At 35.0% G+C, this 25,513-nt stretch overlaps 4 protein-coding genes across 7 annotated transcripts; 3 read left to right on the top strand and 1 right to left on the bottom strand.

The window, feature by feature from the left end:
* The first annotated feature begins 2,695 nt into the window (after positions 1 to 2,695).
* On the top strand, positions 2,696 to 5,550 carry LOC147297379 (fe(2+) transport protein 1-like). Its single transcript, XM_086240716.1, has 3 exons — positions 2,696 to 3,331; positions 3,508 to 3,657; positions 5,245 to 5,550. Exons 1-3 carry the CDS (start codon positions 2,696 to 2,698, stop codon positions 5,548 to 5,550), a joined length of 1,092 nt encoding a protein of 363 aa, XP_086096842.1.
* A 908-nt stretch (positions 5,551 to 6,458) lies between these two features.
* On the top strand, positions 6,459 to 7,887 carry LOC147297378 (fe(2+) transport protein 1-like). Its single transcript, XM_086241566.1, has 3 exons — positions 6,459 to 7,118; positions 7,309 to 7,458; positions 7,582 to 7,887. The coding sequence occupies exons 1-3, from the start codon at positions 6,489 to 6,491 to the stop codon at positions 7,885 to 7,887; spliced, it is 1,086 nt and encodes a 361-aa protein (XP_086097692.1). The 5' UTR covers positions 6,459 to 6,488.
* A 5,416-nt stretch (positions 7,888 to 13,303) lies between these two features.
* LOC147297377 (RING/U-box superfamily protein) lies at positions 13,304 to 17,780 on the top strand. 2 transcript variants are annotated; one of them, XM_086229683.1, is made up of 5 exons: positions 13,320 to 13,415; positions 13,511 to 13,557; positions 13,898 to 14,539; positions 14,895 to 15,655; positions 17,002 to 17,780. In XM_086229683.1, the coding sequence occupies exons 3-5, from the start codon at positions 14,132 to 14,134 to the stop codon at positions 17,381 to 17,383; spliced, it is 1,551 nt and encodes a 516-aa protein (XP_086085809.1). In that variant the 5' UTR covers positions 13,320 to 13,415; positions 13,511 to 13,557; positions 13,898 to 14,131; the 3' UTR covers positions 17,384 to 17,780. The 2 variants fall into 2 exon arrangements, with proteins under 2 accessions (XP_086085807.1, XP_086085809.1); XM_086229681.1 differs by having other exon boundaries at positions 13,304 to 13,557.
* Positions 17,781 to 19,899: 2,119 nt separating this feature from the next.
* On the bottom strand, positions 19,900 to 22,526 carry LOC147297376 (O-fucosyltransferase family protein). Of its 3 annotated transcripts, none has more exons than XM_086228980.1 (4): positions 22,444 to 22,526; positions 21,956 to 22,162; positions 21,642 to 21,758; positions 19,900 to 21,553 (listed from the first exon to the last, which is right to left on the bottom strand). In XM_086228980.1, exon 4 carries the CDS (start codon positions 21,379 to 21,381, stop codon positions 20,041 to 20,043), a length of 1,341 nt encoding a protein of 446 aa, XP_086085106.1. In that variant the 5' UTR covers positions 21,382 to 21,553; positions 21,642 to 21,758; positions 21,956 to 22,162; positions 22,444 to 22,526; the 3' UTR covers positions 19,900 to 20,040. The 3 variants fall into 3 exon arrangements, with proteins under 3 accessions (XP_086085106.1, XP_086085104.1, XP_086085105.1); XM_086228978.1 differs by having other exon boundaries at positions 19,900 to 21,531; XM_086228979.1 differs by having other exon boundaries at positions 19,900 to 21,758.
* Positions 22,527 to 25,513: the final 2,987 nt, after the last annotated feature.

Raw genomic sequence — 25,513 nt, 5'->3', positions numbered from 1 at the left:
CAGACCCCCCTCCCCTATTATCTTCTTCTTCCTCCCTCTCTCCCGCATACCTCCCTCCCCTCTCCTCCCAGACCCCAACCGAGCGAAACCCAACCCCCATCGCCGTCCTGACCCCAAGCTTGACCACCGGCCACTCTCTCTCTGCCTCACTCTCTCTCCCTGTCCCTCTCCTCTCTCTCTTTGCCACTAGCACCACCGAAACCTCCCCTCCTCAACCCCAGCCCCAACCCCGAAACCCAACCCATCCAGTGAAAGAAAGCCAACCCCTCACTATCTCTCCTCACCCTTCTCCTCTTTCTCTGCCGCCCAGACCCCAGCCCATTGAAGAAGCCAGCCCGAGTTCAAGAAGTCACTTGGCAAGGAACAAGTCCATTGGATAGAAACCTTGATTCGGAGGTCTCAAGATCTTATTTTTGATGTGCCTCTGTGGGTATTTGGTAAAGATGAAGAATAGGGGGAGAGAAAAAGAGGAGGCCTGAAAAATTTAGTTACCAAACACAATTTCTCATTTTCATTTTATCATTTTCTGTAAATTCATTTTCTCATTTTCATTTTGCAAAAATGTTTTACAAAAATACTTTTAGAAAATGATACCAAACGAGACCTTAGTTTTTTCGGGATACAATCACATATTAATTTTTAAAGATAGAAGAAAGTGATGGAAATAAGATAAAGTCTAAATGGTGAGGGATGGTTAAGAAATAAGTTAAAATTAAGATAAGGTATAACTTAAATTTCTTCTAATGTAAATAAATTAAGAATATAGAAAAGCTATCGACAACCGCATATATATTATATATTAATATAATGCCTCAATCAAATCGATTAAGTAATTAATCCACAAGGTACCTACAAGAAGGACACATTCATTAAGTACTTTCATTAAACAATTAGCATGTTGTAGGAATCCCACTAATGAATAATCTTGCACACAAGTCAACATTTTGGTGGTTGAGAAAAGAAACAACGAATTTACATATCAAAATTTCTTTAATTCATTTGACTTGAGGACAGTGAAAGCACAGTATTATATGCTTATCATAATTAGGGGACTTGAACTTGAATTCAGAAATTCCTCAATAATAAATAGTTGCAGCCATATGCACAATAAAAAGTATTATTGTTTGTTAATTGTCCTTCTCAAATTGGGGAAGAGTACTTAGATCGATGTGTCTTAGTTTTGATACATTAGGTAACATAAATGCATACGTTGTACTTGCATTCTCAAAAAATGGGAACAGCAAAGGAGTAGGCTTTAAACTAGGGTTTCAAATCTCTATGCATTGCTATTTTATATTCATATAAGAGGTAATAGTGAGAATGAGATCTCATATTCATTTTGACGTTTTTATTTTGCGAACTAAATAGACCTTTAATAGGAGTGATTGAAACTTATATATCTAATATAAATGGAATTAACATATTTAATAGAGAGATGAAACCCATTTATGTATGCAAGTGAATCTCATTTTCTTAAAAATGTAGTACAAAGGTAGATATAGTTTTATTAAATAGTCATGCAGCTTAAACTTCAGCATATATTTGTATTAATTCTCACGATTTTTGTGTCACTGCAGTTTCAGAAACCCAATAGCCGGCCACCTCTGCAATTGATGCTTAAGCCAAACACAAGTACCCACAGGCTTCACACAAATCACTTCCAGAAAATGGCATGATCCATACCTCCTTGATTTAGTTGACAAGAACTTCATATTTATATGAAAATTACGTACACCATGAATAAACAATTTAAGCTCATATATATATGGAATCTATGTATTGCACACATCACTTAATTAATTCGTTCACGTTTCTCTCCCTTGACTTATTCAACAGGATTTTTAATTAATAGTGTTAATATATAACATCAAATTTATAATTACTGTGAATTAAATAACTAGTAGATCTCAGTTTTCTTATCAAATATGTGCTTTCAAACCATTGCATTAATTTTCTGACATAATTCGTTGACTTGCAAAATTAACTGAAAACGTGAGAGCCTTATCCAAAACTATATATACACTAACCTTATTAAAAAAAACAACCTAGCCATTTGTATGATTGCATATATACTATTGCAAGTACATTACTGCAAGTACGTACCGTACTACCGTACGTACTGTAATTCTCCAGTAGCTCATCATATGAATTTTCTAATTCGAAAGCCCTTTTACAAGTGTATATATGTAAATATAGCAAAAGCTTTATTATATATATATATATATATACAAATTAAGGTAAAATATGGAGTATATGCATAATGGCTTAATTGGTCATTATTTTCTTATCCGACATGAAATATTCAACTTTTTATATTGTTAAACTGTAAATTTCTTTTCATTTTCGTCGAAATCTCATATATTGTTAACTCTCAAATTTAATTAGATATTCAAGTAAAATGTTACATTATGAACAATCAGACCATATATTAAATTTCCTCGATCTATAGGAGAAAAATTTATTTAAAATATATAATTACCCAGTTATATATATATATAAGATCTTGATCCAACTTCCCTTACAATAATATATATATCATTTCATATATTCTGTGGGCATGCATCCTGGCCCTATTCTATATATAAAAAAAATTTGAGCACATGATGTCACAAACCTCTATATAATGAATCTCCAAGAAATATTGGTAATTAAGCCCAACATTCCAATACACAATTGAGTTAAAGATCGAGTGAATATGAGCAGTAACTCAGTTTTGAAGCTGACCCCAGTAATGTTGTTGATCCTCGTGATCATCTGTACACTGAGTCCCCAAGCCGAGTCACAGTCCGATGATGAGTGCAACACTGAAACAAACTCCTGCAACGACAAGGCAGGCGCTGTGCCTCTCAAAATCATAGCCATAACCTCTATTCTAGTCACCAGCTTGATTGGTGTCTCCTTACCCCTCTTCACTCGCGCCATCCCGGCCTTGCACCCTGACCGGAACCTCTTTGTCATCGTCAAGTGCTTCGCCGCCGGCATCATCCTCGCCACCGGGTTCATGCACGTCTTGCCTGACTCTTTCGACATGTTGTCGTCCAACTGTTTGAAAGAAAATCCATGGCACAAGTTCCCTTTCACCGGCTTCGTGGCCATGTTGTCTGCGATTGCGACTTTGATGGTGGACTCCATGGCCACCAGTATATACAGCAAGAGATGTACGGCTGGGGTTATTCCGGAAGCTGCTGCTGCTGCTGCTGCACCCATTGAAGGAGATCAGGAGATGGGTGCAGTGGTGGCTGCTGGGCATGGACATTTTCATGCACACACTTATCAAGTCAAGGGAGGAGGTGGAGACTCACAATTGCCACGTTATCGCGTTGTTGCAATGGTCAGATCCAAATTAAACATTATATATTTAGTACAAAGTTTTTATTTTATCAATTATCTATCCTACTCTTCGTACCTACATGAGATTATATATATGTGACTGATGTGTTATCTTACATATATATATGCAATTTTTTGTATGAATTATGTGTGAAATTGAAAATTGTTGGCGCGCAGGTATTAGAGCTGGGAATCATTGTTCATTCAATTGTAATAGGGCTTTCTCTTGGAGCTTCAAATAACACCTGCACAATTAAAGGTCTTGTGGCTGCCCTTTGCTTCCATCAAATGTTTGAAGGCATGGGTCTTGGGGGTTGCATTCTCCAGGTACTTAATCTCAAAGGAATATATATATTGAAATTAAAAAAGAGTCTTTTAGATATACCTACTAGCAATATTTAAAGATCTATGATTTGAGACATTTATTACTCTTAATTTTGAATATTTATATTGATGAAATTTTATGATTCATGCATCCAATTCAAAAAACATTTGTTACCAATTCACATCAACATATAAAGTTATAACTTATAAACACTTAAATACAAAAAAAATTAAACACCTAATATACATATAATACTGTATATTGGGTGTTTAATTTTTTTAACAAATATAGGTTAAATCTATAATACAGACTATACAGTAAACCAATAATATAGATTAAAAAAAAAATGAATACAATAAATCTCACTTTGGGTTAAAAAACAAAAAACAAAAATCTAATATAATATAACAAATCCATCACAATAAAATATAGCATTAAGATATATAAATACAAATACCAATACTTTAAACTCAGGTATATAAAAAAAAAAAATACCTATCACTCAGGTCAAGAAGGAGATACCCATCCCCCCAAATCCAACCCCCTTTTGAAGTATATATACCAATAGTTTTATCACCTCTTAGGGCTCGTTTGACACTGCTTTTAAAATTGTCAAAAGCGCTTTCAAATTAGTAAAAGCACTTTTGATAGCGTTTGGCAAAAATAATTAGAAGTGCTTTTGAGTTATAAAAGCACTTCTAAGGGGTTTTTTGAGAAGCACCTGACAGGTGCTTTCTCAAGAAGCACTTTCAAGTGCTTTTGCATAAATAATTTAGAAGTTTTATAAAAATTTATATGTGCTTCTTAACATAAGCGCTTCTGATAAAAGCACTACTAAATAAAAGTACTTCTAAGAAGCAGTGCCAAACGGGCCCTTAATTAGGTAGAAAAATGTGAAAGAAAAATAAAACCAACAATCATGGAGGGCTTGGTGTTAAAAAAAAAAAAAAAGATCAAAGAAGAAGAAGAAGATCGAAGAAACTACAAATACAACCAAAGCAAAATAATAAGTTACTTACCTAGAGAAAAAAGTGGAACAACTATTGTTTTTTGGCCGAGATGACATCTTGCAATGATAGCACCCTCCATTGAATTTTAGAGTATTGCAACCTAAAGAACATGTGAGAAGAAAGCTTAATGATTTTTGCAATAAGTAAAAGACATTTCTTTTATATGGTAATACACTAAATTGGACAAGATCAGACCTATTTTGAAATTTGAAAACGATAATCAGAAATGGAAAATCTTAATATTCAACTTCATAAATTAATGACAATTAATTAAAAAAAAAATTTATGACAATACCTTGAAATAAGACATATATTAATTGACAAAAACAAAATGTACATTTTTTGAACTCAAAGGGTAAAAGAGGAAATTACAAAATAAATTTTCTGAAGAAAATAGATAATCCTATGTGGCAAATTAAAAAATGGAAGTATATCAAAAGAATGAGGTGATATCAAATTGAGCCTCAGAAATGGGTGTATCTCTAATTAACTCATTGAAAACTATATAAATATAATTTAATTACTCCAAACTTAATTAATTTGCTCATGAACTTCATATACCTCATGAACTGCATGCAGGCTGAGTTCAAGTTTATGAAGAAGGCCATCATGGTGTTCTTCTTCTCTGCAACAACCCCATTTGGCATTGGACTGGGAATGGCCTTGTCAAAAATGTACAAGGAAAATAGTCCGAGTGCATTAATCGCAGTGGGGCTGCTTAATGCATCCTCAGCTGGCCTTCTCATCTACATGGCTTTGGTTGATCTTCTCGCTGCCGACTTCATGGGTCCAAAGTTGCAGGCCAGCATTAAGCTCCAGATCAAATCTTACATTGCGGTCCTTTTGGGGGCAGGTGGCATGTCCCTCTTGGCAAAGTGGGCTTAATTAATAATATTTAATTAAGATGATATGCCATGATCTGAAAAGCAATAAAAAATTATATATATATATGTATGTATGCATGTGTATGTTGTATTGGTATCAAGAGGATGCTAATTTCCTCAAGTTTATGATCCTCATGTTTCCACAAATCAATCGTTTTTAACTTTTTATTTTGTCACTGTTGAATTTGTTATAGTTTTTTGAGCTAATTAGAGATGCACTCATTTCTGAGGCCCAATTTGATATATACCTATTTTTTAATTTGTCATATAAGATTATTTATTTTTTTGCAGAAAATTCATTTTGTGATTTTCACTTTTCCTTTTGAGTTGAAAATAGATATATTTTAATTTTGACAATTAATATCTTATTTCAAGGTATTGTCATTTAAAAATTTTGTAATTAATTGCCATTAATTTATGAAGTTCAATATTATGACCAACGTTAATTCAAAGATTAAGAAGAAACGTCATTTACATTTTTCAAACATCACAATAAAGTTTGGTATTGTTCGTCCATTTGTTTTAAACTTTGACCGCTTAAACAAACAGGTAAACGATTTCCGATTTGACTGATTTTTTGTAGAGATGATCTATCAATGGAGATGTAAAAAATGGACAGTTCAGATTAACACAAAATGACCTGTGTGGGCCACACAGGGTGATCCCTCATTTAACACTAAATGAGGGATCCCTTATTAGAAGGCCCTCTATATATATATATATATATATATATATATTATGAGATCTTGATCCAACTTCCCTTACATGCAACAATATATCATTTCATATATTCTGTTGGCATGCATCATGGCCCTATTCTATATATAAAAAAAAATTTGAGCACATGATGTCACAAACCTCTATATAATGAATCTCCAAGAAATATTGGTAATTAAGCCCAACATTAATTCCAATACACAATTGAGTTAAAGAGTGAATATGGGCAGCAACTCAGTTTTGAAGCTGATCCCAGTAATGTTGTTGATCCTCATGATCATGTGTACACTGAGTCCCCAAGCTGAGTCACAGTCGGATGATGAGTGCAACACTGAAACGAACTCCTGCAACGACAAGGCAGGCGCTGTGCCTCTCAAAATCATAGCCATAACCTCTATTCTAGTCACCAGCTTGATTGGTGTCTCCTTACCCCTCTTCACTCGCGCCATCCCGGCCTTGCACCCTGACCGGAACCTCTTTGTCATCGTCAAGTGCTTCGCCGCCGGCATCATCCTCGCCACCGGGTTCATGCACGTCTTGCCTGACTCTTTCGACATGTTGTCGTCCAACTGTTTGAAAGAAAATCCATGGCACAAGTTCCCTTTCACCGGCTTCGTGGCCATGTTGTCTGCGATTGTGACTTTGATGGTGGACTCCATGGCCACCAGTATATACAGCAAGAGAAGTAGGGCTGGGGTTATTCCGGAAGCTGCTGCTGCTGCACCCATTGAAGGAGATCAGGAGATGGGTGCAGTGGTGGCTGCTGGGCATGGACATTTTCATGCACACACTCATCAAGTCAAGGGAGGAGCTGGAGACTCACAATTGCCACGTTATCGCGTTGTTGCAATGGTCAGATCCAAATTAAACATTATATATTTAGTACAAAGTTTTTATTTTATCAATTATCTATCCTACTCTTCGTGCCTACATGAGATTATATATATGTGACTGATGTGTTATCTTACACACATATATATATATATATATATGCAATTTTTTGTATGAATTATGTGTGAAATTGAAAATCGTTGGCGCGCAGGTATTAGAGCTGGGAATCATTGTTCATTCAGTTGTAATAGGGCTTTCTCTTGGAGCTTCAAATAACACCTGCACAATTAAAGGTCTTGTGGCTGCCCTTTGCTTCCATCAAATGTTTGAAGGCATGGGTCTTGGGGGTTGCATTCTCCAGGTACTTAATCTCTAAGGAATATATATATTGAAATTAAAAAACTATATATATAAATGTAGTTTAATTACGCCAAACTTAATTAATTTGCTCATGAACATCATATACCTCATGAACTGCATGCAGGCTGAGTTCACGTTTATGAAGAAGGCCATCATGGTGTTCTTCTTCTCTGCAACAACCCCATTTGGCATTGGACTGGGAATGGCCTTGTCAAAAATGTACAAGGAAAATAGTCCGAGTGCATTAATCGCAGTGGGGCTGCTTAATGCATCCTCAGCTGGCCTTCTCATCTACATGGCTTTGGTTGATCTTCTCGCTGCCGACTTCATGGGTCCAAAGTTGCAGGCCAGCATTAAGCTCCAGATCAAATCTTTCATTGCGGTCCTTTTGGGTGCAGGTGGCATGTCTCTCTTGGCAAAGTGGGCTTAATTAATCATAATTAATTAAGATGATATGCTATGATCTGAAAATCAATAAAATGAAATTATTCTACCAATTATATTTATATATGTATGCATGTGTATGTTGTATTGGTATCAAGTAGATGCTAATTTCCTCAAGTTTATAAAAGTTTATGATCCTCATGTTTCCACAAATCAATCGTTTTTAACTTTTTATTTTGTCACTGTTGAATTTGTTATGGTTTTTTGAGCTAATTAGAGATACATCCATTTCAGAGGCCCAATTTGATATATACCTATTTTTGAATTTGTCATGTAAGATTATCTATTTTTTTGCAGAAAATTTATTTTGTGATTTCCACTTTTACCCTTTGAGTTGAAAATAGGTATATTTTTATTTCGATAATTAATATCTTATTTTAAGGTATTGTCATTTAAAAATTTTGTAATTAATTGTCATTAATTTATGAAGTTAAATATTATGACTAACGTTAATTCAAAGATTAAGAAGAAACGTCATTTACATTTTTCAAATATTATTAAGCTTTCATCCTCACCTGTTCTCTAGGTAAGTAACGTATTATTTTGCTTTGGTTGTGTTTATGATTTCTTCGATCTTCTTCTTCTTCTTCTTTTTCTTTTATTTTCTTCTTATTTGATCTTCCTTTTATTTGATTTTTCTTCATCATCAATCTCTGATCTTCTTCTTCTTCCTCCCATCTTTTATTTGAGCTTTTTTTTTTTTTTTTTTAAGACCAAGCCCTCCATGATTGTTGGTTTTATTTTTCTACCTGAGTAAAAGGTGATGAAACCATTAGTATATATACCTCAAAGTGAGGGTGGATTTGGGGGGGGATAAATATCTTCTTCTTGACCTGAGTGATATGTATCTTCTTTTTTTTCTTCTTTGGTTTTATGTACCTGAGTCTAATGCATTGGTATTTGCATTTATATATATTAGTGATATATTTGTATTGTGATAGATTTGTTATATTTTTATTAGATATTTTTTTTTTTAACCTAAAGTGGAGGCTTACTGTGTTCATTGTTTTAAATCTATATTATATGTACTATATATTGGGTGTTTAATTTTTTAGTATTTAAGTGCTTATATGTTGATGTGAATTGGTAACAAATGTTTTTTGAATTTGATGCATGAATCATGAAATTTCATCAATAAAAACATTCAAAATTAAGAGTAATAAATGCCTCAAATTATGGATATTGAAATATTGTTCAAATTGGAGCAATGACATCTTTTGTAAATATTCACAAATTTATGCCTAAACCATTATCTGACGTGGAAAAAAAAAAACTCCACACACATTTATTTACTTACTAGGCCTACTTTAAAAGGGAGTATTGAAAATGTAGGTATATTTAAGGGACCTTTTTTTTTTTCCATGTATTAGGAACTTTGGCCCGAAGCCATAGTCTATTGGATGCTAATGAAGAAGCCCAATAATTACAAATACTGGTTTTTTGAATCTGGATAGCCCACATCCTTAAACTCAGGCCCAAATAATGGCGGGTTGTATGCTAATAAAGGGCAAAAAAGGAAGAAATATAAAATACAGCCAAGTCAACTAGAAAATATTGACCATTCCAATTAAGCTTGGACACCATGGGCAAACTTCAGATCTGGAACTGCAACGTTGTCGTGTTGTTGCAGTTTTCAAAATATTGGAGACTAAAGTAATATTTGACACTGTCACACTTGACAGATAAAAACAATTAAATAAAACTTAAATTAGGTACAAAATTCCCTATAAAGACAAGTCATGTACTGTGGTACTACAGTCTTACAGTTGACTGCTTTGCTTCTTGTATACACGACTACGCTCAACAACTCTCATGTAACTTTTATATGGATAGTAGTCCGTTTTGAGAAGTTAGTGTTGAATTGAACGCAATCATAGAGTCAAGTCCTTTTCGTTCACGAGTATGTCTTGTTTGTTTGCTCCAGCCACCCTACCTAACCAGTATCCAACCCCTACAAAACAAAACGATGGAATTGAAAATCATAGCCAACTAATATGAAAACATGATCATCTTAACATTATTTAATATGAACAGGGTCGATACAGCCTGTACAAGAAAGCATATACACTGCACATATAAAGTTCGGTGGTTTCCAGATTTCAGGATGCATGATTGATTGGGTAAGGGCCAAAGGCATGCATGCTTGAATATATAATATCCAATCTCAATTAGCAATGAGTAAATAAAGAGCCTACTGTAGCTTGAAAGTATATTTAACAATCAACTATATACTCAATTAAATGCCTCATCATTTTGGGGTTTTTTTTTAATGTTTTTATACCAGAAATCATAGAGTTTTGTTTCACCCAAGTTTTTTTGATTTTCTAAAATCGTGTTTCACCTAAGCTTTAATATATCACACCATATCAACTAATTATTTCAGATATTGATACTGTTACCTCAGCTAAAATATTTTAATTATTTTTAAGGTTTAATTATCGATTTAACACCCAAACTGTAACTCATTACTATATTGCCACCTGAAAAAATTTTTGTCCAAGATTATCATCTGTAACTTACATTCGTGTCCTATTTTACCTTATTCTGTTAAAAATGCTGACTTGGCCGTTAATGATGACGTGGCGCACTTGATGTGCGCCACGTGTCACATATTTTCTTTTTATTTTTGATGTTTTTTATTTTTCTATTTTTATAAAATTTGAAAATTAATTAAAAATAGTTCCGAACTCAGAAAATTTCTACGGACTCATCTTGACTAGTACTAATTTACTATGGGGTAAAAATACCAATTTTTCCTCTAAAAATTTCCAAAAAATTTCGGAAGTTCAAATTTATTTATAGAAAATTAAAATAAATTTCCCTCTATTAAATAAATTCTAGAATTTTCAAAAATATTTTGAAAATTACCAAAAGCCTGTTTTATAAAATTATTTGAGACTTTACAAAAATTTTAAAATTTTTCTAGAATTTATTTTATAAAGAGAAATTTGTTTTCCTCTAAGACTAAGAGGTCTTTTGGATAACAAATGTTTACGAGAAAAGTATTGTTAGTTTTTAGAAGACTAATGGTGTAGACCTCATATTTTTCGAAGTTCGAGAGATTATCTTATGAATTTCCAAAGAATCTAGAGTATTTTAATTTTCTAGAAATAAATTTGGACTTCCCAAATTTTCTTGAAATTTTAGAGGGAAAATTGGTATTTTGACCCCATAGTAAATTAGTACTAGTCAAGATGAATCCATATGAATTTTTCGTGTATTTTTCAAAGTTCGGAGCTATTTTTAATTAATTTTCAAAATTTATAAAAATAGGAAAATAAAAAAATAAGAAAATAAGAAAATACAAGAAAAAATGGGAAAATAAAAAAATAAGAAAATACAAGAAAAAATGTGACACATGGCGCACATGCAGCCCACCACGTCAGCAATAACGGCCAAGTCAGCATTTTTAACAGAATTGTTGACATAACAAGATAAAATGAAACACAGATGTAAGTTATAAGTGGTAATCTGAAACGAAAAAACTTTCAAGTGACAATATGAGAATGAGTTACAGTTTTATATGGTAAATTGATAATTAAACCTATTTTTAATGAGGTCTAAAGATTCGCATCATGGGATTTCAAAATTCGGAGGTTAATTATTGGTTGTTGTAGCAATACTCTTGCAAACTCTATTGGTGGTGTCCATGCTGCTGCTTACACGTATAAGATTTCTTAACAATGCCTTTGTTTTTCTAATTAATTATGTTAGAAGATAGGGTTGGCAATCATTATTGTCTCAATTTTTTAAACACTTTTACCGGGATTCTTTAATGCTAATGGAAAAAAAAAAAAAGGACTGTCAGCAACAGCAAGTTGAAACAAAGTCAAAAACAGAGTCACATTTTCTGCATGTAATAGACAAACACCATGTGCATACTGCATAGGTTTCTTAAACCCAGCTTTCTGCTAAGAATCTTGGGGGTTATATTTCTATTCGGAGTTCCATTTTGTTGATTAAGAAATAGCATAATCAATTTGGGAACAGGGATGTGAACTCACAAGGATTTGAATAGAAATTGGACCATTAGATCTAGTTTTTACAATTTTTCTTTGAGTACTAAAATAATAGGGATGTAGAGAGACTTACAATTATTGAAAATCAATTTGATATGCGCAAAAAACGAAATGATCGACTTTAATAGGTCATATTTAATTCATTCGAGGTTGGAAATAGATCAAATAATATATCAAATCGAAGAGAATTTTGAGAGGAGGGCGAACGACCCAGCGTCGTTTTTGTCGTTTAGGCCAAATAAAGTCGTTTACAAGATGTAAACGTCATTTTACTATTTTATGTTAAACTTTTCTTTTTTTACAATTAGGATTTCTTTTCCGTTTAGATTTTCTTTTAAAGCTAGGTTTGTAAGACTATAAATACTCTCTTTTTAGAGTTGTTTAGATTATTATTCAGTTTATTAATATTATAAATGAGGGTTTTCTCTCAATTTTTTTAATGGATTTCAGTATCCTTTACTTTAAGAATTTCACTTTAAATCCCTTAAAATTTCGATGCATCAGTTGGCTAGCAAATAATAAGTATGAGTTCATCCGCATAAATTTTCCTTCTTTTTTTAACGTAACTTGAATGTTTTTTTTTTTTAAATAACTTTCAGCAACACCCCAGAATTATTACTTGAGTTCACATTTGACTTTCAAACCAAAATAATTTGGCCTTCCACCTTCATGAGCTTTTAATTATTTCTAATGTGCTTCCTATTGTCAGATTTTTTTAACAATCCGTTAAATTTATGGGCATTTTCGTCTACTTACTATCAAACCTTGACCCCAATTAAACTCTTCCCCCTCCTTCTTTCCCCTATGTTTACCTCCAATATAGAAAGGTTAAGGAGGAGTGGATTCAATTAGTGAGCTTATAAATGGCAGATTGTGGATAAATATGTCCGGAAAAAATGAGGAAAAGGTTATGGAATGAGGGAGAGAAGTCTACTCTGATTCAATAGGGTCAAATGCCGTTTGATAGTGAATGGACGAAAAATATCTATAAATTTAATAGACTTTATTAAAATTTGATGGTTGAAGGTAAATTAGAAAAATTAAAAGGACTGAAAGCTTTTTCTTATCTAAAAAGCAATTGTAAATTCGGACAATAGTTTCAAAGCAGTTAATATTATTTTTTTCTATACGATAAGTTCTATGTGTTGTATATATTTGCGTGGGATGTATACAAAAATTGCATTATGCTAATTCCAAATTTCCATGGCTATTCTGTGCACAAAATTACAAATTATTATGGATACAAAATTACAAATTTTTTTTAAAATAATCATTTTAATGTCAAATGTGATCCATAAAAAAAAAAAAAAAAAGCATTATTGATTGGGAATGTTGAGAATGCCAGCAAAGCAAAAGGCCAAAGGCACTTCCTTTTCTCTTACGCCAATAACTGCAATAGTAACTGAGCATTCCGTTCTCAGCTTCACATGATAAATCTCTCATCTTTCATCTAATCCGAGTAAAAGAATAAATAAAAACAGCATCTTGTAAGTGGGTGAGGCACCAAACTACCAAAGCTTGCAGTTTGTCAGATTAGGGTTCTTATTATACCCCTTTATTGCAATTACAAGACTCTCTTTCATATTTCAGACCCCAGAAGGAATCTGATTCCAGAGACTTTTATTCCTTCGGATAAGGTAATGGAACCTTCACTTCTTTCTTGCATTTCCAACATCCTACCCTTTCCTATTTTTGCATGTATATATACTATTTTCTCTATTGTTGTTTTCAAAAAAACTTTTGTAGTTTTGTACAGCTTTGGAGGGACTGGAAATTAGTTTCCTTTTTTGTTTTTGGGTTGATTTTTGTTTATGTGGAAGAGTCAACAATTATGTATTTTTGGGGATATGGGGAATTTATAAGGTAAAGCACGGATTTTTGGATTAATTTGTTGATGGGTTTTTCTTGGTTATTGATTTGGAGTTAGGAGCTGAATTATCACTATCTGATATGAATCTCTCTTTGTGGTACTTTTAGGAGGAGTTGATGCTACAATTTGCAGTTCTGGATCGATTCCTTGATGGGTTTTTTCTTGTGTGATGAATTGGAGATAAGCACTGAAAGATCAGTGATTGAATTGGATTTTTGAGAGATTTTCCTGCTGAAATAAAGAGATTCAGATTAATTGGTTGACCGGCTGTGGTTGGATTTTGGGAATAAACTAATAATCACAGCTTTAGAATTGCAGAGCTGTTGGGTAAAAAAAAAAAAATGGAGGGTCAGGCAATTTTTGGTGATGAGGTTTATGTAAATTTACCCAGAGAGGAAGATGAAGAAGAGTTTCGTAGTTGCTGCGAAGATGATGAGGTTTGGAAGGAGACCGAAGAACCGGTGAAGGTGGAGTCAAAAGATGAGCTTGATGAATTTTCCATGAAGATGTTCTTCAAAGGCATGTCCATAGCTGGGTTTGGGGACTCAAGTTGTGGGCTTTCTGGAATTGGAGTGGTCATGGAAAGATCAGCCAATTCTCCAGTAATTCAGGTGCAGAAAAAGCTTGATTTTTATGTGGAGGAGCCTGTGGCTGATTATTTAGCCCTTATGGATGGTTTAATGGAGGCTGTGCAAAATAAAGTCCGTCGGGTATACGCATTTACAGATTCTGAGCTGCTATATGATCAGGTGAGTGGTTGTCAAAGAGTTCTGTTTCTTTTTTTGATTTTGCCAAAATCCAAATTGCCAATTGCAATTTCAACACTGTGACTGCTTGAATCCATTAAAGAAATAAGGGGTTAATTCCATTTTATTATCCTTTATATATTCCTTTTAACAGCACAAGTTTTATACGATTTTTTTGGTCGGCACAATTTTTTATAGGTTGAGTGATAGATAATTCTTTTTGAGGAAAAGACACTTTGAGTGATTGCTCCTGATGATTACTCCATCTTGCTTCATTTGAGTTGTAGCACCAGCATTAAATCATTCAAATCATCTTATTTCATGCCAAGTTTGCTTTAATGACACGAATTTCTGACAGGTATCAAATGAGGAGAAACTTGAAATTCCACTCATAGTCGCACTGAGGCAAAGGATCCTAGAACATGCCAGTAATCTAGAAGCTTTTGTTCTGAAACTTGTCCCCACTGTAGATCTTGAGCGGCCATCAAAGTTAGCCCAGGTGGCAATTGGAGTTGTGTCTTTTCCTGTTGAGGGTGTTGAATCACTTGAAAACTGTTCCATCTGTTGTGATGATAAACCATCCCCAATGATGATCATTATGAAATGTTCTCATAAGTTTTGTTCGCATTGCATGAGGACATATGTTGATGGGAAGGTACAATCCTCTCAAGTCCCCATCAGATGTCCTCATCCCAGATGCAAGTATTACATCTGCACTGCTGAATGCAAATCTTTTCTTCCACTCACTTCTTACGAGTCATTGGAGAAAGCCCTTGAAGAAGCAAATATTCTCCCCTCAGATAGATTTTACTGCCCATTTCCAAATTGTTCCGTCCTGCTTGATCCTCTTGATTGTTTATCAGCTAGGGCAAGTTCATCAAGTCAGCCAGATAATAGCTGCATTGAATGTCCAGTTTGTCAAAGGTTTATCTGTGTGGATTGTGGGGTTCCTTGGCATTCTTCAATGAGCTGTGAGGAGTTCCAAAACCTCCCACTGGAAGAGAGAGATGCTGCAGACATTACCTTGCATCGCCTGGCACAAAATAAAAGCTGGAGGCGTTGCCAGCAGTGCCGTAGGATGATTGAGCTCACTCAAGGGTGCTACCACATGACATGCTGGTAAGATCACTTTCTTTATACATACTATGATATTTTTAAAAGCATTGGTTAAGTGTGTTTAGATTAAGAAAGTTGGAAAAGAACGAAGCCTTCATACATTAAAGCATCTAAGTGCCATATTTTTCAGAACATTCAAAAAATGTCTTAAATGAACAAAAAGGCTAAAGCTTGGATGAAGTATCAACCAAGAAAAAAGGCATACTAAGGGACAGGACATCTTTTTTTTTTTTCAATTATGAAATGAATATATCAGACATGAGACTTCATGACTCTAGTTTATCAGCAGAATCTTGTGACTAGTTGTCTGTTTTTGTTTCATTACTCTAGATTAAAACCTTACTGAAAAGGAATGTTGTAATTTTATGTGAAGGCTCATATGTTTAAAATTTCATATAGAAATTCCAAACAACAGATACCCCTTGCAGCTTCCAATGTAAAGCCTTTTGCTGGATATATCAATTCTTTGTGGTCTGAATCATTACCAAAGAGTTTAATAAGAACTTACCAGTTCAATCCCCATTGCATTAAACATACAGATACCATCCATTGAGGTCCTGACACTAGTGATGTAGCTTTATTAGTAATCCTAGCATGTTTTGCATTGTACTTGTTGAATTTTTTTCTTTTTTTATGGAAACTTGGCTTCTTTGTAATAGTTTATTTTAGTTTAGTGATTTTGTCAGTTTATGTAGGTTCAGCTTTGCAAAGCTTTATTCCCTCTGTTCCTGCTTGCTAATTCGGTCAGTTAAATTGATCCATTAACGAATCACCCCCATAAGTGGAAAATTAGTCTGTATTCTCAGAAAATTAATAGTTCTTGGGAATTGTGTTAATTAAACGTGACTCATATAGAAGGAATTTACTATCAAACGTAAGTCATATCCTACAGTTAAGACTCAAATACTGTGACAGTTGCACTGTAGATGGTAACTACTTAATCATTCAGGTCTCTGGCTTTCTTTTTGGTTGGCAGCATCTTGATGCAGTGATTCTAACTAACTTCTTGAGAACTGTTTCCAATATCCAATGCTTTTCCTCCCTTGGACAAATGATTGTGCCCTTTGCAGAGGGACAAATGTGTCTAATGAGAATCTCTTGGAGAAAGTAGCACATGCTATTATTGAATTTGATGGAATTAAGGCTACAATTGTTGGCTTTATTGAAGCATAGCCCAACTATTTGAATAAGAAAAATGTTCCTCTGATTCACCTTTGGTTATGATGCTTTTATTTGTTATGCATATGCACATGTTAATGAACAGGAGGATTTTATGCTGGCTGTGTTAAGTTACTTTCCAGTATTAAGTTCTTGAATGTTTACTGAGCTTTCACGTTCCTCATTTTCAGGTGTGGGCATGAGTTCTGTTATTCTTGTGGGGCTGAATATAGGGATGGCCAACAGACTTGTCAATGTGCCTTTTGGGATGAAGACAACCCAGAAGACTTGGTCACTCAGTCTATGCAAGAATCTGAGCAATGGGCATGGGAAACATTCAATTCGCTCCCGATGATCATGGATGCATACTCAGACCAAGAGAGATCACAGCTGGCACTGATCCAAAGGTTCCTAGCTGGGGGTTTCAGTTTGAGTGACCATCACCCTTACCAATCCCCACCCCGGTGTACAGATTCCTATGTAGATGCCATGAAAGATCTCCATCAGCTTCCTTGGCTTGAGAGGTTTGTTTCTGTGATAAGTGACAACTACTATGAAGAATATATCCAATAAATTATAGGGTTCCCTAAATTAGAAAATAATCTGCATAGCTTCCCAACAATACTTTAAATGGGGTCAAGGAGTTCCTCGCTCTATTCACTCCGGTTTCATGGTCATGGAGAAATCATTGCCTCTTTTCCTTCGTAGTTTCATAATCGTTGTGTTAAAATATTTGTGGCCATCAAGGTCCATTGTATAACAGAGAAGGGGAAGCATCTATTCTTGATGATTGCTTTCTTCTTGAAAGAAAAGAGGGAAAAAAAGATAGTAAATTGAATTGAAATAACGTTTATCATGTTAGTGATTCAAGGTGATATAAATATTTTCATTAAGCTGCTCTCTCTCTTGGATAGATGAGAAACAACAAAGTAAATACTCATCAAATTTAAGAGTTGATTTTCCTTTTTAATCACATGTATTGAGCTTTGTTGTTGCCTCTTGTAATTTGCATTGCATGTATGATTGAAAATCGCTTAGCATGCTTTTTCAGCAAATGGGAAAAAGACCACACTCACCCACCAGGCCACCACCATTAACAACTACAGGAACAAGTCATCAACTCATCATTATGATTGTTGGTGGTGGTGGTGGTGGTGGTGGTGGAGGAGGTGGTGTTGGTGTCGTTGTTGGTAATGCTGGTAATGCGAAGTGAATACAGGACACGTCTCATTTTGGATGGGGATAGTAGGGTGTCCACATGTTAAATGGATATTTCGTGCTAGAGTTGCTTTAATCAAACCTGCAAGAAGACATGAAAATGATTTGGGTTGGTTTGAGCATTAGTGATAGTGACCCCCCGTCTGCAATTTTTATATTTGCACCAGCACTACAACATTTTTAATTCAAGTCACATCCTGCTAGCCTCCTGATAGAAACAGGATCTTGAGTGGATGCACAAGGTGTAAAGGTCCAACCATGACTTTATACATTTTGGATCATTGTGCTCATTGGCTATTTTGGACTGAGTAGTCTGAGTTTTGAGTGGGATTTCTTTTACTGTGAAAATGATCTACCACACGTGCTATGGTTAATTGTCCACCTAATTGGCTAATTCCATTCCATGAGTGTTTTGTTTTGGTTTATTTTTTTATTATTATTATTAGAAATTAGCTGTGGACCCTAATGTTACACACACTTCGTCAACTACCAACTCACCAAGTATCGCATTCATACTGAACAATAAATACAAGTTGAGTTTCAACACCTACTTAAATTAAATTCTTGTAGAATTATAAGGTCCTTGATATGGAGAAAATCTATGTTGTGTTGTGTTTGCTAGTTTGCAATTCTGGACCGACTCTATCCTACCATTGAAACCATTACCATGCAGCATATGATATAAGTTGACTGGAAATTATCTACCCCATCCAAATTTTTCAACAAAAACCCAACGTGATACAACAAAATTGAATTTTTTTTCCTCAAAGCTTTATAGGGTCCCAATTTTTTTTGGCTCGATAGACCCGTATACCTTCTAGTCGAGTGAAGCAATATTATTAGAATTCTTGCATACAACAGACATATGCAATACTGTTTTTAGAATAATTGATCACATCACCAATACGCGAGAGGTGAATGTGAGGAAAAAGTTGTATTCTTCATTTCTATGCAAGAATTTCTCTTCAAAATGTCACAAACTTTGACAAATGAGAACTCATCCAAGTTTGAAGTTGGCCTCGGTTCCCAAAAACTTTACGAACTCAAAGCAAAATGCGAATTCATTGCCCCCATTGCAGATCTTGGTGTCTAAAAAGCTTGAGTACGAAGGCTCCTTTTAGCGTTCAAACAAAATCAGCCAGACCCAGCATTGAGGTCCCACTAGTACTCCATACCTGCCCTTTCCTCAAGCACAAACAAAGAAATAGAATGACCCATGACCCATGACCCATGACCCATGACCCATCTGGTCAATAAATCAAATAAATTCATAAACAGTGGGCCAAAAGGTCAAAGTGAGCCGAGTACATGACCCACCACAAGAATCAAAGATCTACTAGTACTGGTAGATGGTACCAAACTTGATACCTTGATTGTTTTAGACATGACAAAATGAGGACTCACCACACCCTTTTGGTTCCCTTAATCTTCAGTTCTGTACCATCCTTCAATTATGGAAAGAAAAAAGGTGCACAGAGACAGAAGGAAAAAATCGTACTTTCTTTCGCCGTTATAGACAAACACATAAATAGATAAGCAACATGGGAAACGCCATTTCCTGTCAAATTTTTACGATGGGATGCTCTTCTTTTACCAACACTAATTATTAGTAATTATGTCCTGTTTACCAAAAATAAAAACACTAATTATGTCCCTTGAATTGAAAAAAAAAAAAAAAATTCTGCAACAATTCATGCAAGATTGCGAGATAATACATTTCACTAGCATTAGTGAGACAATCCAACAAGAAAGTCACTAAAGATGAAAAAATCAATACAATGGAAATTACATTTAACAATTTAAAATTAACATGAATGAAAACTGTGTCTAATTTGGTATCTAATTGCTATTTCAACATTCTCTGCTACTAATTTCTTTATATAAAGAGAAAAAAAGAATCTGTGAAACTATACCAACAAATTTGCGCTGGAGAGATGGAATGATTTAGAATACAAAAAGTGGTGGAGCCTTGGACATGTCCACTGATGGAAAATCTGCAGCAAGAACCAGCATCAACATGAGATTTCATTGGAGCCATAGCTAATTGCTTTAAGACTTGAGCCAGACATGTTTGTCATCCATCTTTGAGGGCCTTTTAATTCCCCTAATATGTTGTATGCATAAGAAGGCCACCTTACATCCACACCACATGAGCTTGTGACACCCATTCTAATAAGCTTCTGTGTTCTCTCAAGGACTACAAGACTCGAAAATGTCGAAAAACTGTTCCCCACAAAGACATCAGCTCTTAAGCACACTTCAAAGTCAATTGCAGACTGAATGAGATATGGGAACTTCTTGTAACTTACCTCAAAACCCAGTTTCTTCTTCTCATAAGGAAGCAAGCCTTCCTTCCAGCCATTCAAAATAGATGGATCTTCAAGAAGACTATCAGCCACAGCTAGATAAACAACAGTTGGGGTTTTGAGGCCAGCAATGTTGCCCACTCTCTCCATGATCTCCTCCTTGCTGCTACAAATTTGGGTTATGTTTGATCTTTGCTCTAGCTTCTTACAGTGAATCATCCAATCTATCTCTATCCTCATATGGACAGCCACATAAGGCACTGGCTGCAGCAGAGACTTCTCTGCAGGGTTAATGCTATTTAGTGAAAACTGATCACTTTGGTTCCTAACTTGTGCTACTCCTATCTCTCTAATCATTGACACGACTTTATCTGCTTCTTTCATGATCTCATCAACCAGAACTAAGCACTCAAAGACCTTTGCATAGTCCTTCACAGGCCAATGATCATGCCACAGAAATGGGTTCTTTCCGACTATTCGAATCACCTCATAACTATCATATGGGTCCTTACTATGCTCTTTCAACTGATCCAAATCTCTCTCAGGTGTCCACCTCCTTCCACTTCCTTTCTGAAGCTCAAACGCTCCTGTTCGGTTTGAAACATCCGAGTATTGCCCCAATTGGACATAGCCATTACAAAGCGAATTAAATTTCGTTAACTGGAACACCTTATCAAATGAAATGGGTTGCAAGAGCTCAACTTCTTTGTAGAACAAGGAAGCACTCAAGCTTGGCATCAAAAGAGTCCGGTTCAGAAGCCTTGCGGTTAGACAAGCCCTTGCAAATGCTATTTTTTGATTGTTTAAGCCCCACACAATTTGAGGAACTTCCAGAAACTTATCTGTTCTGATTCCAACAGTTGACAAGGAGAGGTTATGGATTGATACAAAGTTGCTCTGTTCAATCCCACCAAAGCTGGAGAATGTAGGAAGCAGAACAACTCTAATAACCAAAGCAATGAAAGCTAAAAACAGACATTTGCATGCAATGGAATTCAATGGGCAGCTGAGTACTTTGGAATGCTTAAAACAAGGTGGCACGTCCATTTAAGATTCAATCCACAAAACCCAGAATTCAAATCATCCGAAGCCCATAAAATTCATATTCATCTCACACAATCAACACCAATGCTTGAGAAATCACCATGAACCCATATCAATCCAGAGACCATTTGCTAAACCAGAACAACAATCATTCTGCATTGGAAAATCCAAAAATCTAAATGATCCTAAAGATATAGTTATTAAAAAGTCATCAGAATCAAATTTAATAAAGATTGCATTAGAATTCATAAATGAGAACTTACCAATTTTTCACAAAATTAATCCTGAATATGTGGAAAGAAGCAAGTACCCCCCTCAGACCCAGATGCCAAATTCAAAGCCAGAAGGCTCTAAAAAGCACTCAAGTGATGGTCAAACAACTGTAATCCAAAATCAATCAGAAAACACCATTAGAGTCATCTCTTTCAGACCCCATACTTCAATAGAAGAAAACAACATATATATCCAAAGCCTGATGCCATAAAAAAGAAGACACAGAGAGAGAGAGTTTTGATTTTTTATTTTTTTGGTCAGAAGAGAGATTTCATAAATGAGCCAAAAATTGCATTAAACTCACCTCTTGGAATTTGAATTGCTGACACTGAATGCCAACAACAAATAATTCCAAAAACACAAAGCTCAAACGTGACCCTGAATCCAAATTGGATTATGATGAAAGGAATCTATCTGAATTCTGAATTCTAAGGACAACCCAGAAAGCAAAAGAAACCCAAAAAGGAGAAGATGAACACGTGTCAAAGAAATGCAGAGAAAGCCTGAATTCCTGCAATAAAAAAGTAAGCCAACCCATCATTATCCTTTTTTTTTTTTTTCGGTGCTCTTGGGGGCAGCCAACCCATCACATTATCATGACAACAAAGAACATCATATTTTAATAAAATAAAATAATGAATTTGTCAAAGTTCAAAAAAAAAAGAAGAACAAAAAGAAATGGACGAGGAAGATGATTCAAGAAGGGCAATAAAATAATGCAGATAAAAAAAAGGGATATAATCTTGTGCAGATAAAATAATGGTGATGTTACTGGGAATTGGCAAAACATACCAAAAGAGAAGTGGAAAGGACTCAGAGATGAGTCAGGTTACATAGCCTTAACTGTCTAATCAGGCTAGGCAGAAGGGACTTGCCAAATCTCATTGAGAGCAAGTGACTGAGGAAAAAAAAAACAAACGTCTTTATCATTTATATTTCCATGTACTTTACTAAGAAAAGAAAAGAAAACAAGAAATTGAAAAGCATGAAAATGGATAACGCTGTCAGTTAGAGACTTAGAGGCTATAGAGCTAGGGTAGGTGTTGATGTATGTCTACCTTTGTGTGACATGTGAGCTATGACTTTGTTTTAAATTTCATTGATGAACTTGCATTAATTCTTACCTCATGTTTCATAAAGTGGATCCACGCAATTAAACAAGTCTAAAAAATGGGTACGTGTCCAAATCTCAAGCTAAGTTTTTGGTAATCATCTCTTTTAAGATTTTTTTTTTCTTTTTTGTGGGCAATTTGCTATTATATATTATAATTGTTTCACCATATGTGAAAGTTAGCTGTCTATCTGTTTCTCAAATTGCTAGTGAGAGTTTAGTGGGTTAGATGTTTTAAATTTTTAAAGAATATAACTTAATTAATAATGAGATTAGAAGAGTCCAAGTGGATGGTTAATTCTTTCCTTCGAATTCTCTCTTTGTAGCTCTAGTAGTAATAAGCATGTAAATTCAATTGCACGTAAATTTACATTCAGGTTTGTCTTCAAAATCTCTTATTCTGTTAAGCTAGCATCATTTAAATTTGGTTTATTCAAAACCTCTTATCCTAGAAAATCTCTATATATAGTTAGACGCTAGCTAGCTTCATTTCAATTTGGTTTTTAAATTAATGCTTGAACTTCGTTCTTGAAACTACAATGCAAGGCTTAAGTATAAGGATTTGTTTTTGAATGGTTAAGTATTTGATTAAGAAATATATAAGATTACGAAGCAAAGAATGTCGTGACTCGTGAGTTGTAGAGGCTTCATTGGAAGTGTGGATTCTCTAAATCCATAAATCCATATTGTGATTAGGACAAAAGTGCAAATATGTCAGTGGTGGTGGTGTTCGAGTGGTGCAATGGTCTCCTGCCACATCACAATCAAACAAACACATCTGTGATGAATGATGATGATACAAACTGACATATATGATCTGGTATGTCGTGGCACACCGCAGCCCTTAATAGTCTTAATCGGTGTCACATGCATTTTGGGTTTTGGTGGGTTGGCTCACATGCCTATGCGGCTATGCAATATGACCAATTACGCGGAATCTGCCTGCACTTTGCATGCAGCTGTATTTATATTCGTGTGCAAGTTGTGCCGATTATCGAATAAAATACTCAGTCACGCGCACATGGAGAAGACAATTAGACAAATTAACCTCCTCTCTCGAAGCACAACCTGACATTTGAGTCTTTTGACTAATTGACCAAAGTAATGTTACAGAAAAGAAAGACTGAGAAAATATGGAGGGATCTCAATTTATAATAATGTGGTTTCGAATGAATGATTATTATTCAATGGTAGAGGCCCAGAAGGGTAATTGTTAATTAATAAAAATAAAATAAAGTCTCACCAAGGGAGCTGGGGTTGTCCACACTAAGGTTCATGCATGCTAGCTCATGCCCCATGGGTCGTATCAAAATGACTTTAAGGTGGTTGGTCTTGAATCTTGATGAGGTGACCTAGAGAGAGAGAGAGAGAGAGAGAGAGAGAGAGAGATGGACATCTACGGACCAATTGTTGACTTGGGTTTGGACCTGGTAACTTTGTACATGAATAAATAAACCAAGACTTGTGAAATAAACCCACAGCTACAAGCGGCCCAATCCAAGTGCCAGTTCAATGGATAGCCCATCCATAAAATTATGCATAAGATGATCTGGGCCGGGGTCAACAAGCCCACTTCCCATATATAGGCAATTGCAATTGCCAAAGCCGACATAGAAATTCTTATGGGTGATTAGTGAAGTACACAAACATGAGTAAAAAACAAAAGAGACGAGTAAAAGTGTAATTTTTGGGCTTAGATATGTAATTTGAAATTTCATGCACTTGGCATGCGAGTCAGGTTCATCGTCATGCTTGTCTTGTACATGCATTAAAAAAAAAAAGAAAAAAAGAATAGAAATACTTTGCAAGTACAGATTCATGCACTTGGCAATTGGCATTGGACTATGGGAGTGTATTCAGTTGACCTATCAATTAAAATATTCTGTCATTCTTATTAAACCGAAACAAACTACGTTTATCATAGTTTAATCCTATCCTCTTATTCTTAATTAAATTGTGCACTCTTTGATGGTCTTTTGTGTCCTATTGTTAAGATTAGTTCCGTGTTTTAGTTGGAATATCATTGTCAATGAATTGTCTCTTTGTGCTTAGTCATGGTCCTCCCATCGAAACAACCTATAACACCTTCTTATCGGCTACAAATTAACATCAATCAAACTTGTATTTGATCGTGATGACCATTAGCAGTTTAGCACACATGAAAGATAACCTCTAAAATGTCCACTGCAGTAGTGATTACTGTTTAGAGAGACACACCCAATACTTTGAAACTAATTACCAATTAATCACCTACATTAATTTCTACACACTGACTTGGTATAATCAAGTGTTACTTAGAGTACATTATGTCACATTGTCACTATACTACATTTCACATAACTTAGTACAAACAATTTGCTTAGTGATTTTAATTAAATGTATCTCTCAAATCGTCAAATCTCAATTGAATGGATAAAGTGATTTAATAATCAATATCGTGATTTGGAAACCTGTAATGGAATCTGGTTTACGTACGTGGGAATCGAGGAATAAAACAGAGATGAATTGAGTGAGAATATTTAGTCCATCAGATGCTCCGTCCATTCCAATATTCCATTCCCGATTTTCGAACGCGGGCAATAGGGAAAGGGCCCACTCAGTCTCTCAGTTCCATCGAAGCTTCTGGATTTTTCCACCAATATTCCAAACGTCTCTTACACATTTTCTCCGAGGTTGACTCTGTAAGGGCTAGACCGTCATTTCGCACCCACCAACTCTGTAAGAATAAACCGTCCCTTTGAATCTCTTCCC

The sequence above is a fragment of the Dryas octopetala genome, chromosome 1 (genome assembly GCF_963921425.1).
Source record: "Dryas octopetala chromosome 1, drDryOcto1.1, whole genome shotgun sequence".
Lineage (NCBI taxonomy): Eukaryota > Viridiplantae > Streptophyta > Magnoliopsida > Rosales > Rosaceae > Dryas > Dryas octopetala.
Note: the sequence above shows the minus strand (reverse complement) of the source record. Positions and strands in the feature narration are given on the sequence as shown.